The 14,242-nt window shown below is 33.4% G+C and overlaps 1 protein-coding gene across 8 annotated transcripts in view; it reads right to left on the bottom strand.

Annotated features, from left to right (window-relative positions):
- LOC140451284 (angiomotin-like protein 1) overlaps positions 1–14,242 on the bottom strand; it is an 880,806-nt gene that overhangs the window by 320,527 nt on the left and 546,037 nt on the right. For all 8 annotated transcript variants that reach the window (XM_072545031.1, XM_072545028.1, XM_072545036.1 and 5 more), the window contains one exon: positions 4,294–4,478. In XM_072545031.1, the coding sequence (XP_072401132.1) occupies positions 4,294–4,478 (185 nt within the window). The remainder of the gene's footprint in view (positions 1–4,293; positions 4,479–14,242) is intronic.

Raw genomic sequence — 14,242 nt, 5'->3', positions numbered from 1 at the left:
ATAGAATGCTTGCAAAAAAAGAACCTGGATCCAAACGACATTAATACAATACGTGAACTCTACTGGAACCAAAACGCCTCTGTCAGAACTGAAATGGGTGATACTGAAACCATAAACATCCAAAGAGGAGTTAGACAAGGTTGTATACTATCACCATTATTATTCAACTTGTACTCAGAGGACATCTTTGCACATGCTCTAGATGAAGCACAAGAAGGAATAAAAGTCAATGGAAAAATCGTGAACAATATCGGGTATGCCGATGATACAGTACTGATTGCTGGCAGTGAAGAAGAATTACAAATTCTGTTAACCAAAGTAGTGCGAGAAGGAAAACTATACGGCCTTAAGGTAATTTCAAAAAAACACACACCAGTTATAAACATACTAGTCAACAACAATCTAGTTGAACAAGTGAAAAAGTTTAAGTATCTAGGCTGTTGGATACATGAAACCTTAGACCAAGAACAAGAGGTTTAATGTAGAATAGAACAAGCAAGAAACACCTTCTTAAAGATGCGACAGTTACTCACTACCCGTAATCTTGATTTGTCCCTACGATACCGCATGATAAAGTGTTATGTATATAGTGTACTATTACACGGCGTGGAAGCTTGGACGTTAACAGTCAGCTCGTTATGACGTTTAGAGAGCTTTGAGATGTGGGTATTTCGTCGTATGCTGAAAATTCCATGGACCGACCGCGTTAGAAATGAAGAGGTTTTAAGGCGTATGAATAGAGAACTCACAGAAATTGTCAAGAAGCGTAAAACGTCTTATCTTGGATACATATTTAGACACGACAGGTATAACTTCCTTCAGCTTATTATAGAAGGGAAAATAGAAGAAAGACGCGGAACGGGTAGACGACAAATGACCTGGCTGCGCAATATCAAAGATTGGACAGGATTAGACTTTCAAATAATAAGGAAAGCCAAAAATAGGGAAGACTTTGCAGAGGTCATCGCCAACCTTCGCTAAGAAGACGGCACCTAAAGAAAAAGAAATAGGCAAACCTTTAGAATACGTAATTTGGAGGAAAAGCACTATTGATCTGCAGTCTTCTTAGACATCACACAAGCTTTTGATAAAGTGTGGCATACAGGCTTGCTGTATAAAATTAAACAACAACTACCAACTGAATACTATAGGATATTCAAATTCTACATAACAGACAGACATTTCCAGATAAAATACGGTACGATAGTAACAGTATTGAGACCTATAAATTCTGGTGTACCTCAAGGTAGTATGCTTGGTCCACTCTTATATCTATTATACACGCCGACCTACCTTTTTCTGATCAGTGTTCCTTGGCAACATTTGCTGATGACATGGTCATTCTCTCGGCGCACACAAATTCGATCGAAGCATCTAGAAGGTTACAAGTCCAACTAAACACCATTCAGATGTGGTTAAAAAAAATGGCAATTCAAGTTTAATGAAAGTAAATCAAATCATATACCGCAATCCGATAGTGCAAAATACCTTGGTATTCATTTTGATAGACGACTTACTTGGAGAAACCACATCTTCAATAAACGAAAACAACTTGGATTAAAATTATGATAACTTTACTGGCTACTTGGAAGAAGATCTGAACTATCCCTAATGAAGTCATACATCGTGATCTCTCAGTGAGTGTTGTGCGCGAAGAAATAAACAAGTATAGTGATAGGCATTTAAAGCGGTTAGAAATTCACCCAAATTCTAGTGAGGTAAACCTACTGGACAACAGCAGGGAAGTGAGAAGCCTTAAGAGACACAAACCCTTCGACTTACCAGATAGATTTTCATAAGTAAATTGTTTAGAATATAAGAATTTTGTTTTTTAATATTAATTGTAGTTAAATTTAATTAGGAAGGTACCAGCACTGGCAGGTATTCTTCGCTCATGTTAATTTCTTTGTTTGAATTATAAAAATCTGATTATTGTCCAAACGGGACAGATTGCAAATCTTTACTTGGAAAATAAAAAAATATATATAGACCAATTTCTCTCAGAGAAACTGTTAGAAAAGATGGTTAATAAATGATTGCTACGGTATCTACAAATAAATAATATTCTTCACCAATTCCAAACAGGCTTCAGATCAAATCGAAGTACAATGGATAACTTTGTCACACTACACACTGACATTGTTACCGCATTTTAGAATAGAAACAAAGTCATAGCAGTAACTTTAGATATTTAAAGTGCCTAGGACACTGTACAAAAATCTCTAATTCTCAGAACATTTATTTATTTATTTTTAATTTTTTTTTAATCGATCTTTTAGAGTATTAACAAATGGAAAAATATCAAAACCACATGCTTTGGATAATGGTTTACCTCAGAGCTCAGTTTTAAGCACTACCTTATTTTTACTTAGCATTAATGACTTTCATGTTTATACTGCCAAGGCAGAGTCACAGCTACCACTAGCAATTTTCTACAAAATGCAATAAACAAAATAGACAGCTGGTATACGCGTGCTGGATTTGTGTTTTCAGCTTATAAATCCAAAGTAATTCATTTTACCAAAAACAAAGACCTATCTACCTTTAATGACTTCGTTTACAGATTTCTTCTACGGACTTCGTTTACAAACAGTTAACTATTTGACACTTCTTGGTATCACCTTTGATAAAAAGCTTATCTGGAGACACCCTATTCATGAACTTAAAGAACTCTGCCCAAAGAACTAACTTACCTTATCCTCTTGCTGGTTACTCTTGGGGAGCTGATAAAGAATCTCTCCTTAAAATATATAGATCGTTAATTCGCTCTAAGGTAGACTATGGCAGTATTCTTTATATGGTATTTGGTAGCTTCTGATTAAAGTCTCGTAAACACGATTCAAAATTCATCCCTACGGCTATGTCTTGGTGCTTTCAAATTAAGCCCCGCTGAAAGTGTTTCTGTTGAATCTTCAGAGCCACCACTCAATCTAAGAAGGCAGCACTTCTACTTTCATACTTTGTAAGAATATAAGCAAACCCAAGTAATCCGGTAATAAATCTAATCAATCCCATAGAACTTCCCCCAGCAAACCCATCACATCACATACTCACCATTACCACAAATATTATCTCCTTTATAAAATTCCATCAACCGTTTAAATACTACGTCTATTTACGCCCCCAAGACAGCTCCATGGATGCACAATCCTCCAATATTCAATACTGATTTATACAGATTCAATAAAACAGAAACCACAAACTCAATCCTCAGAAAATCCTTCCAAAATATCTTCAACCTAAACACACAATCCTCCAATATTCAATACTGATTTATACAGATTCAATAAAACAGAAACCACAAACTCAATCCTCAGAAAATCCTTCCAAAATATCCTCAACCTAAACACACTTTGATGAAATTTTGTTCGCCGATGCGTCCAAGCACGAAGACTGTTGTGGCTGCCCTGTGTCCACAATGACGATGAAAATCCAAGCATTAGAGACGTTAATCCACCATACTTTAAATGAAAGCAAAACAATTGCCATTTGTACTGATTCTCTTTCCTCGATTTATTCCAGAAGATGCATCTTCTCCAAAAATCCATTAGTCCAGGAAATACATAACATATGTAACCAACTATATTCTGGTAACATAATAGTCATAATGAACTGGACTCCATCTTATGTTGGTATATTGGGAAACGGAAAAGCAGACCAGGCCGCTAACGCAGCTTGTTCTTCTGACTCAGTCTTCAAAGAAGTCCAAACTCATACGGATCTTAAGATATTGATAAAACAAAAAATCCTCAGCTCATGGGCAGATCTGTGGAATAAAATAAAAACTAAGCTGCATGACGTTCAACCCAACTTATATCGCGTTAATATGTCCTCTATGAACAGGAAAGAAAAATCAATTATTCGCCGATTACGAATAGGTCATACACGTCTCACGTATGGATACCTTATGGCATCAGAAAACCCTCCAGTATGCCACTACTGTAATACCACCTTTCCATCAAACACGGGCTAATGGATTACTGCCAGTATGATTCTTCCAGAAACAAGCACAACCTAAAAAGATATTTAGAAGACATTCTTTGTGTACCAATCCGTTTTGACAGTGTTCTTAAATTTTTAAAAGAAACATGTTTAATTCAGCTAATATAAACAGTGCATAGTGATAAGTTTTATTGTTCAACTTCTTCACAACAAATTGTTCATATCAAATGCTTGTATATAAAATATATATAATTTTGCAAACTGTACCCGTGTCAATGACCATAAACTGTCGAGGCAGGTTAATTTTAAATAAAAAAAAAATATATATTATAAAATAAGTAATTAACTTACCCAGTTCCTCCCTTGAAACTGTGGTACCCAGAACATGGTCAATATCTGGTCCAGCTAAACTAGGATGGGGTGTGTGATGGGACGATCTTCCCAACATACTTGTCATATCTTTTTCATACGTGTGCTTTTGCAAAACCCTAATCATGGCGTCTTTTTCGGCTAATTTCGATTCTAAATCTTTGACCCTATAATTATATATAATTATAAGAAGGAATTTTTTAAAACTTTTTCAATTACTTTTGAACAATGAAGTAAAAATTACATTACTTTGTAGGAGCTTAAAGATTATTTAAAATCGTTTTAAGATATATACTTATTGATATACAGATTGAACGAATTTAAAACGGAACATACAATTTAATATATGTCTGTTTGAACTGTATTTGAAATAGTGGACCAATATAAAACTTGGACAAAAATAAATCCATACCCGGTGATAGACTTTTAAAGTTTTTCTAAATTTTCGTTATTTTTCTTACTCTCATTAATGTCATCACATTCATCATCTTTGTCACTTTCACTTTCAATAATATCACATTCATTATCTGCTTCATTTTCAATCACTACTTCTCGAACTGATTCTGGCATCTGAGGTATCTGAACAACCATTATTTATGCAATATAAATTTAAAAACCTTTTTATTGTAATAAAAAATAAGTAAAATTACTATTTGTTATACCAAAAATATTTAATAGTTATCATTATAAAATTACTTTAATTTAATAAAATATCAAATATCAAACATTTATTCAATTAAAAATTAATTCGTAAAATATTTATATTTAAGAAAAAAATGTGATTTGTAAAGTAAATATGACTTTAGTTTGAAAAAAAAAACATCATAATATCATTTTAAAACTACAAAATATTCTATAAAAGATTCAGACGATGACGTAGAGTTTTATCAAATGTTTTAGAAAAGTTTTTCTAAATTTTTTTTTCTTATCGGAAAAATCGTTTGAAAATTTTTGGAAAAAAATCATGGTATAACTTACAGAAAATCGAAAGGATTCTACAAATTAGATTTTACCTCAAAAAATTACGAAAATTTTCATTTACGGAAATGTTTTTGGAAAATTTTGAGCAAAACTCTACTTGACGCTTCTTAGAATAGTAACAGAAGTGAGCATACAAATTTTCAAATCAATCGGTATAAAAATATCACAATAAAATCAGTTTGAAAATTGTTACCGAGACCTAAAATGCGCAGGCAAGTGCTACATTTGACCCCGTTTTATGGCTCCCTGTACCAACCCAGCTGTCCGCCCTTTTGGATTTAGAGTTTTAAGGGGCTAAATAATGAGCCATGAAAATGGCGAACATATTACTTATCGTTAATTTTTCGGCAAAAAAAATTGCAATTTCACCCCTGTCCGCCACCCCTTATGTATGCACTCTCGCGTCCGCCCTTTGGGATTTCGTCTAGTTATACCAAGATCTTACTCTGGGCAAATTTTCAGCCATATTATGGATCGTTCATTTTTCCGAAAAAAATGACAACTTCATCCCTGTATAGCCACCCCCTGTACCACGAGGGGCGTCCGCCTGTAAGGCAAAGTTTTAACCCAGTTACAATGAATATATTCCAATAGAGAAATGTCATATTACTGATCAGTTCAAAATTTCGGCTCTATCTCTTGGACTATAAGGAAGCGATAAGTGGTTTGACCGCATAATAACTGCTTGTGTAGTCTAGTTTTTTCAGTGATTCTAGGCAACCTATTTGGGTGGAGTTGTGACTTGTTCTTGAATGAATTCAGAATCCAGCAGCCCGCTGAAGTATTGGATTTTTATAATATAATTATTTGACAACCTTTTGTTGGCCAACCACCTAGAGCGGAGTTGAGCCGAAATACATTGATTTCGTATGTTCCGTTTTAAATTCGTTCAATCTGTATATATATATATATATATATATATATATATATATATATATATATATATATATATATATATATATATATATATATATACAAATATGTCCAAAAGTTTGGAATATTGGAATATTTCATCTTTTTATTGATTTTTATATATACACTCTTCTGAATAATTAAACATCATTTTGTTTCAATTTTCAACAATACTAAATAAATCTCGAAACCAGATAAACGATATGCAAAAAAATTATTTATTCTCTTGGAGTGAAAAACTTACAATGTACAACTTACATTTAAAAGTAAATTAGTATAGAAAAAAATAATTTTTAATAAAACTAATAATTAGTAATTCCTCAATTGGCCTGTATGCATGCCTGTAGGCGATTTGGCATGCTGACGATTAACTGGTCGAGCTGGGCTTGCGGAATTCTCGCCCATTCTTCACAGGCAGCATCTTTTAATTCTCGACGTGTAATAGGGGGATTGTTTCGCTTCTTGATGCGTGTTTTGAGAATGTCCCAAGCATGTTCAATAACGTTCATGTCGGGGGAATTCGAGGGCCACTGTAATGTAGATATTTCTTCTTCTTCCAGAAAATTTTGTACTGTTGCTGTTCGATGAGGACGTGCGTTGTCAAGCATAAACACAAATTCATCACCTACTGTCCCTCGCAAAAGACGTACGATAGGATTTAATACTTCCTCGATGTACACATCACCAGTGACTCTTCTCTATAGAACCAGCAGTGGCGTCCGTGTAACACTCATAATACCAACCCAAACCATAATACTGCCACCTTCAAATGGGACACGCGGTTGGGCTGTTTCTAGTCGGGTTTGTCGTCCTGGTGCCCTCCAAACCAGTGTTGTTCGCGAATCAGATACCAAGCCAATTTTTGACTCATCAGAGAACATCACGTTATTCCAGTTAGGACCATGATGCACCATTTATCTAGTCCATTGCAACCTTACTATTTTGTATTGGTAGGTTAGTTTAGGAACACGTAGCGGTCTTCTACGATATAAATTTACTGCATATAGTCTGCGTGTTATTGTTTGCCGTGAAATATTCAGTCCTTGACTCCTAAAAATTTCTCTGGATATACCACTTGTAGATTCTAGACGATTTCTACGAGCTATCAATGGTATTTGCCGGTCTTGTGCTGCTGTTGTACATCGACTTCTACCACTTCTGGGACAATCCTTAACGTCATTTGTATCTTGAATTTTTTTTAATTTTCGATGCAGCACTCTGAGTAGCATCAACAATATTCACGTTATAACTTTGACTAAAGCCTTGTTGTAACAAAGAAATTACTCTAGGTATGTCAAAATGAGATATCACGTTTCTAGGCATTTTTAAACAGCTCAATTCAAATTTAAACAAAAACTGAAAAAATGTGTAAATACGCTAATCAGCGTATGTGTATCAGAATGTGATCAAAATCATACAAAAACGATTCAAATTTTTTATCATTTTCATTTAAAAAAGCTCTAGAATGAATATTAATAACAATTTTAAAACCACCATAGGCGTAGATATATTATTTGTACGTATTCCAAACTTTTGGACATGTATATATATATATATATATATATATATATATATATATATATATATATATATATATATATATATATATATATATATATATATATATATATTGTTGTACTTTTGAATGTCCATAAGCAATAAAAAACCGATATACAAATTTTATTACTTAAATAATAATTAAAATTATTGATATTTCATAAAGACACGGGCATATAAATTTTCAAACATCCTGTATAAGACAAAATATGTATTTTAAGTTGTTCGAAGAATTGTTCATTAGGCCTCAGAGACAAGACTTTTAAATATTATCGATAAGAAATTTAAATAAGTCGGTTATTGTGGAATGGATTTACCCGGAATAAAAGTGTATATAGAAAGTGTAAACAATAGACCGGGATTTGCGGTGGTTTTTTTTCTCCCCGAAAGATTATATCGGTAAAAGTTTATTAACAAAAGACATTGAATTGAGAAACAGGTATCGTTTGTAGCTATTAGTAAGAAATATTTGTAAAGCAGATAGATTTAGTTAGAATAATTGAAGAAGGTTGTTTTCTGGAATTACCCGAATGACGTTTTATAGAGAGAGTTGGTTGGTAACGATATACGTCACACAGGTGGATGATTTTTATTGGTCAAGTTTTGAATGCAAGGAGGTGGCGGTTTTTGGCTATGAGAGAGGAGAGAGAAAAAAAGTTGGTTAGTCAGTTTTCGTCGTCCAAGAAGGAAGGAGCTTTGTGATTTGTGTTTTTTTTTGAAGTCCCGAAGACGTAATTTACCGGGTGTGTTTATTTGCTGTGTAAAAGCTGACCAGTGTGAGGAACGGGGTACAGAGAGATAGAAAACCAAAGGGTATAAAAATATTAATAGCAGACGAAGCCGGAAACATTTGGAGTTATAAACAGGCGCGGAGATTGGCTCAAAAGGAGGCTGGATAGACTAACACGAGTTGTTGGGTTGCAGATACAAGGACAGATAGGAGAAAGGTGTACGTCATCTGGACCACAATAGGAGCAGAAGCAGAGAAAGGATTTTTTTGTTGTGGCGTGGCCATAGAATTGCAACGGCAGAGAAGGAAAGGTCAGTCAATTTTCATTAGAGTCGGAGTGTGATTTTCATTTATTAATTAAATAAATTGAATAAATAATAGAGACAGTTAATTTTGCGATCACTTAAAAAAAAAAGAATTATAAAAAGAGCTTAGTTATAACACATATTAAAAATCAATGTAAAATAACATTTGGGTCCATGATAGAAAACAACTTCTCCTATATTTAAAGTTAGTATATTGCAAATATTACAGGATTGATTGTTATATAAAATTTCATTAAAATAAAGGACATCTCACATACAGTTCAGTTGAAATTCTATGTATTTTTTTATTCAGGTCATATTACCTATCCCGATTAGGAAGCCAATTGGAAAATATTTTGAATCCACGATCAAAGGTACAATTTAAATAGCCTGAGATTGTAATTAATTAATGCTGATTTATTGTGATTAATTGGAGATTAGATCATTTAATAAATATAGACAGGATTTTTCCTAAATAAGCAATATAATACAATTTAAATAGCATAACAAAATGGCCCCCAACGTGTAAAGCTTTGAAAAATATTTCTAGTTGGCAAATTTGAAAGGATAGGAGTAGACGAGCAGATATTTGAAAGTTTATATGCCGGGGATAAAGTGAAATATTATGTAAAAATTGAGGACATAAAGATTTATATATTTTTTTTAAGATACAATTTACCATAATTGATTTATTCGTGATATTGACAATTTATGATTGATTTTGACATTTGATATTTTACCATTTGATTTATTTGTGGGATATTGAAATTTGATACTCGTACTCAAGAGTTATTACATTTGAACAGGAAAAGTCCCGTTTGTTGCAACAGACCAGTAGAATTTTATATTTGGCGGGGATATTATTGCACAAATTTCAAAGTTTCATATTTGGCGGGGATAAATAATCTAACGAACATGTCGACCACAAGGAGTCAAAGCAAAACGCAAGAAAGGAAAGAGGATAAGATAGAAGAGGAAACAATTATTGATGAAGGATCGGATAATGAAGGAAATGCTACAATAATGGAGGAAAGAAAAGAAACAGGGATTTTAGAAAAATTATTAGCTATGATGCAAATACAGACACAACAAATACAAGAATCGTCACAAAAAATGGATAAAAATCAACTGGAAACAAAACACATAATGGATGAAACAAAACAAACAATGGAAGAAAACCAACGGGAAACAAAACAAACAATGAGCAATATAGAGCAGCGTCTGGAAAACTATGAACAGGAAATTAAAGGATGGGTTGAGGGGATAAAGAAAGAACTGATACAACAAATAGAAGAGATTAATGAAATTAAAAATAATATGAAAGAACAAGAAATGAGAATTAAAGATAATTTGGAGGAATTAGAAATAAAATTTGAAAATGCGCGACAAGAAGACCGGAAAGAAACGGAAAGGAGATTTAAACAAATTGCAGAGATGGAGATAAGAGGAGTAGAAAGAAAGGAAGTCATCGTACATAGCACAGAAGACGTAAAAGTACGATTTGGCGGGGATATAAGGAAAATACACCCAGTGCCTTTTATAAATAACCTAAAGGAAAAAGTCAAATACATAGGACCGTTTGCAACAGCAAAGGAAACCATCAGAAACCATCTCAAAGAAGAGGCAAATCTTTGGTTTGTCAGCAAGGAAGAAGAATTGGACAATTGGCAAGATTTTGAGAGAAGATTCTTAAATTATTTCTGGGGAAAAATCCAGCAACTACAAGTAAATAAAGAGTTACAAAATGGAAAATACCATGAGAGGATGGGCGTATCAGAAAAGATGTACGCATTACAACTCTATAATAATGCAAAACATTTGCAATATAATTATTCATCAGAACAATTGGTAGAGTTGATATCGCGACATTTTGAAGATACCTTGGAAGACCACATAAATCTCCAAAATTACAAGGACATTGACAGCTTATGTCAATTTTTGCAAATGAGAGAATCACGTAGGCATGAAAGAAGAGAAAGAAGACCGCAAGAAAATTATAGACAAAGAGAAAACCAAGAATATAGAGATAGAGGTCAAAATTTTAGAAGAGATTATACAAGACGAGAATTCATACCTAGACGGGGATATGAAAATAGACCGAACGGAAGAGAGAATTATGAACCCAGAACCCAGAGATGGAATGAAAACAGGGATCGGGAAAATCAGAGTAGAAATAACCGCCCATACCAAGGAAACAGATACAATAACCCACGGAATGAACAGGAATCTCGCGGTAACCGATACGGGAATGATAGACCAAAAGAGAACAGAAGAGAAATAAATAATATGCAAAGAGAAGAAAATGAATATGAGAGAGAAGATGACGGGAGAGAAAACACAGAAGAACAACAGGCGTGTTTTCAAGAAGGCGCTCACTAAAAACGAAGAAACAAACAGGAATGTTTTGTCACCCCAAGGAATTTATTAAACTGGCAGGAAACAATGAAAAGAGAAATGGAGTTAATTTAAAATTTGTGGATGGATTTATAAATGAGAAACCAATTAAAATTATGATAGACACAGGCTCTGAAATAACACTGGTCAACAGAAAATTAATCGAAGAAGTAAATTTAACAAGTCTAATTTATAAAATACCTAGGGTGAATTTAGTGGGCGCAAATAAACGGACATTGGCAACAATAAATGAAGGTATACGAGTAATGGTACGATTGAAAAAAAATATGTATGCACTTCAATGTGTAATAATGCCGAATATGTCACATGACATGATTGTAGGCGTTGACGAATTAACGGAAAAACATGTAGTGATCGACTTCAAAACCAATACGATGAAAATAACAAAGGAAAAAGAAGAAGAACAGGATAAGGAACAAGAGAAACAAATTACGGACGAATCAGAGAAAGAACAAACGGTGGAAATGAACCTGGCGACGAAGAAAGGAAAAGGAAGAAAGAGGAGAAAAGGTCTGAAAAAGATCAAAGAAAAAAAAACCTGGGATTCCTCAAAAGATGAGACGAGCTCAGGAGAAGAAGATGGAAAAATTTTGACAAGAAATGAAAGCAAAACTTGGGATTCTTCAAAAGAAGAGACGAGCCCAACAAAAGAAGATGGAAAGATTTTGACAAGAAATGAAAGCAAAACTTGGGATTCCTCAAAAGAAGAGACGAGCCCAACAAAAGAAGATGGAAAGATTTTGACAAGAAATGAAAGCAAAACTGGGGATTCCTCAAAAGAAGAGACGAGCCCAACAAAAGAAGATGGAAAGATTTTGACAAGAAATGAAAGCAAAACTTGGGATTCCTCAAAAGAAGAGACGAGCCCAACAAAAGAAGATGGAAAGATTTTGACAAGAAATGAAAGCAAAACTTGGGATTCCTCAAAAGAAGAGACGAGTCCAACAAACGAGGATGGAGTAAACAGCTATGAGTTGAAACATATGGATTCTGAAAAGATCAGAGGTATTTATAATATCCATGATGTATATAAATATCACGAATGAAGATTTAAATTTGTATAAAGTAGATAGTAGGATAGGATAATACGTAGCATAAGTACAGCTAGCATACAGGAAGTGCGTTTTAGTTTGCCTCGAGAAAATTTAGTTGCATAAATTTATAAATTTTATCGATTACAAAGGCGGGGATTTGTTGTACTTTTGAATGTCCATAAGCAATAAAAAACCGATATACAAATTTTATTACTTAAATAATAATTAAAATTATTGATATTTCATAAAGACACGGGCATATAAATTTTCAAACATCCTGTATAAGACAAAATATGTATTTTAAGTTGTTCGAAGAATTGTTCATTAGGCCTCAGAGACAAGACTTTTAAATATTATCGATAAGAAATTTAAATAAGTCGGTTATTGTGGAATGGATTTACCCGGAATAAAAGTGTATATAGAAAGTGTAAACAATAGACCGGGATTTGCGGTGGTTTTTTTCTCCCCGAAAGATTATATCGGTAAAAGTTTATTAACAAAAGACATTGAATTGAGAAACAGGTATCGTTTGTAGCTATTAGTAAGAAATATTTGTAAAGCAGATAGATTTAGTTAGAATAATTGAAGAAGGTTGTTTTCTGGAATTACCCGAATGACGTTTTATAGAGAGAGTTGGTTGGTAACGATATACGCCACACAGGTGGATGATTTTTATTGGTCAAGTTTTGAATGCAAGGAGGTGGCGGTTTTTGGCTATGAGAGAGGAGAGAGAAAAAAAGTTGGTTAGTCAGTTTTCGTCGTCCAAGAAGGAAGGAGCTTTGTGATTTGTGTTTTTTTTTTGAAGTCCCGAAGACGTAATTTACCGGGTGTGTTTATTTGCTGTGTAAAAGCTGACCAGTGTGAGGAACGGGGTACAGAGAGATAGAAAACCAAAGGGTATAAAAATATTAATAGCAGACGAAGCCGGAAACATTTGGAATTATAAACAGACGCGGAAATTGGCTCAAAAGGAGGCTGGATAGACTAACACGAGTTGTTGGGTTGCAGATACAAGGACAGATAGGAGAAAGGTGTACGTCATCTGGACCACAATAGGAGCAGAAGCAGAGAAAGGATTTTTTTGTTGTGGCGTGGCCATAGAATTGCAACGGCAGAGAAGGAAAGGTCAGTCAATTTTCATTAGAGTCGGAGTGTGATTTTCATTTATTAATTAAATAAATTGAATAAATAATAGAGACAGTTAATTTTGCGATCACTTAAAAAAAAGAGAATTATAAAAAGAGCTTAGTTATAACACATATTAAAAATCAATGTAAAATAACATTTGGGTCCATGATAGAAAACAACTTCTCCTATATTTAAAGTTAGTATATTGCAAATATTACAGGATTGATTGTTATATAAAATTTCATTAAAATAAAGGACATCTCACATATAGTTCAGTTGAAATTCTATGTATTTTATTCAGGTCATATTACCTATCCCGATTAGGAAGCCAATTGGAAAATATTTTGAATCCACGATCAAAGGTACAATTTAAATAGCCTGAGATTGTAATTAATTAATGCTGATTTATTGTGATTAATTGGAGATTAGATCATTTAATAAATATAGACAGGATTTTTCCTAAATAAGCAATATAATACAATTTAAATAGCATAACAATATATATATATATATATATATATATATATATATATATATATATATATATATATATATATATATATATAGATCTAGCGGTTAATGGGGGCTCCGTACTAAAACGGTATTATACTAACTCCAGGCGAATATACATCGTGTATATTATTATCTGGGTAGCGCTTTATGTGGATTCCGACCAACACGTCGGATTAAGTGGACTCCGTAATAGGTTAAAACACTTTTGGGATCCGTATACATTTCTTTGCGTATACAACTAAACTCCTCCGATGTTGCCAATAATTTGATTAGTCGTAGATTTTTAAATTTTACAGCAGGTACGTTTTGGAACTTCAAATTTATTTAAATATCAATCAATTTAGTCATCGAGAAAT

This window comes from Diabrotica undecimpunctata, chromosome 1, assembly GCF_040954645.1.
Source record: "Diabrotica undecimpunctata isolate CICGRU chromosome 1, icDiaUnde3, whole genome shotgun sequence".
NCBI classification, from domain to species: Eukaryota; Metazoa; Arthropoda; class Insecta; order Coleoptera; family Chrysomelidae; genus Diabrotica; species Diabrotica undecimpunctata.
The sequence above is the reverse complement of the archived record's forward strand: the minus strand, read 5'-3'. Positions and strand labels throughout refer to the sequence as shown.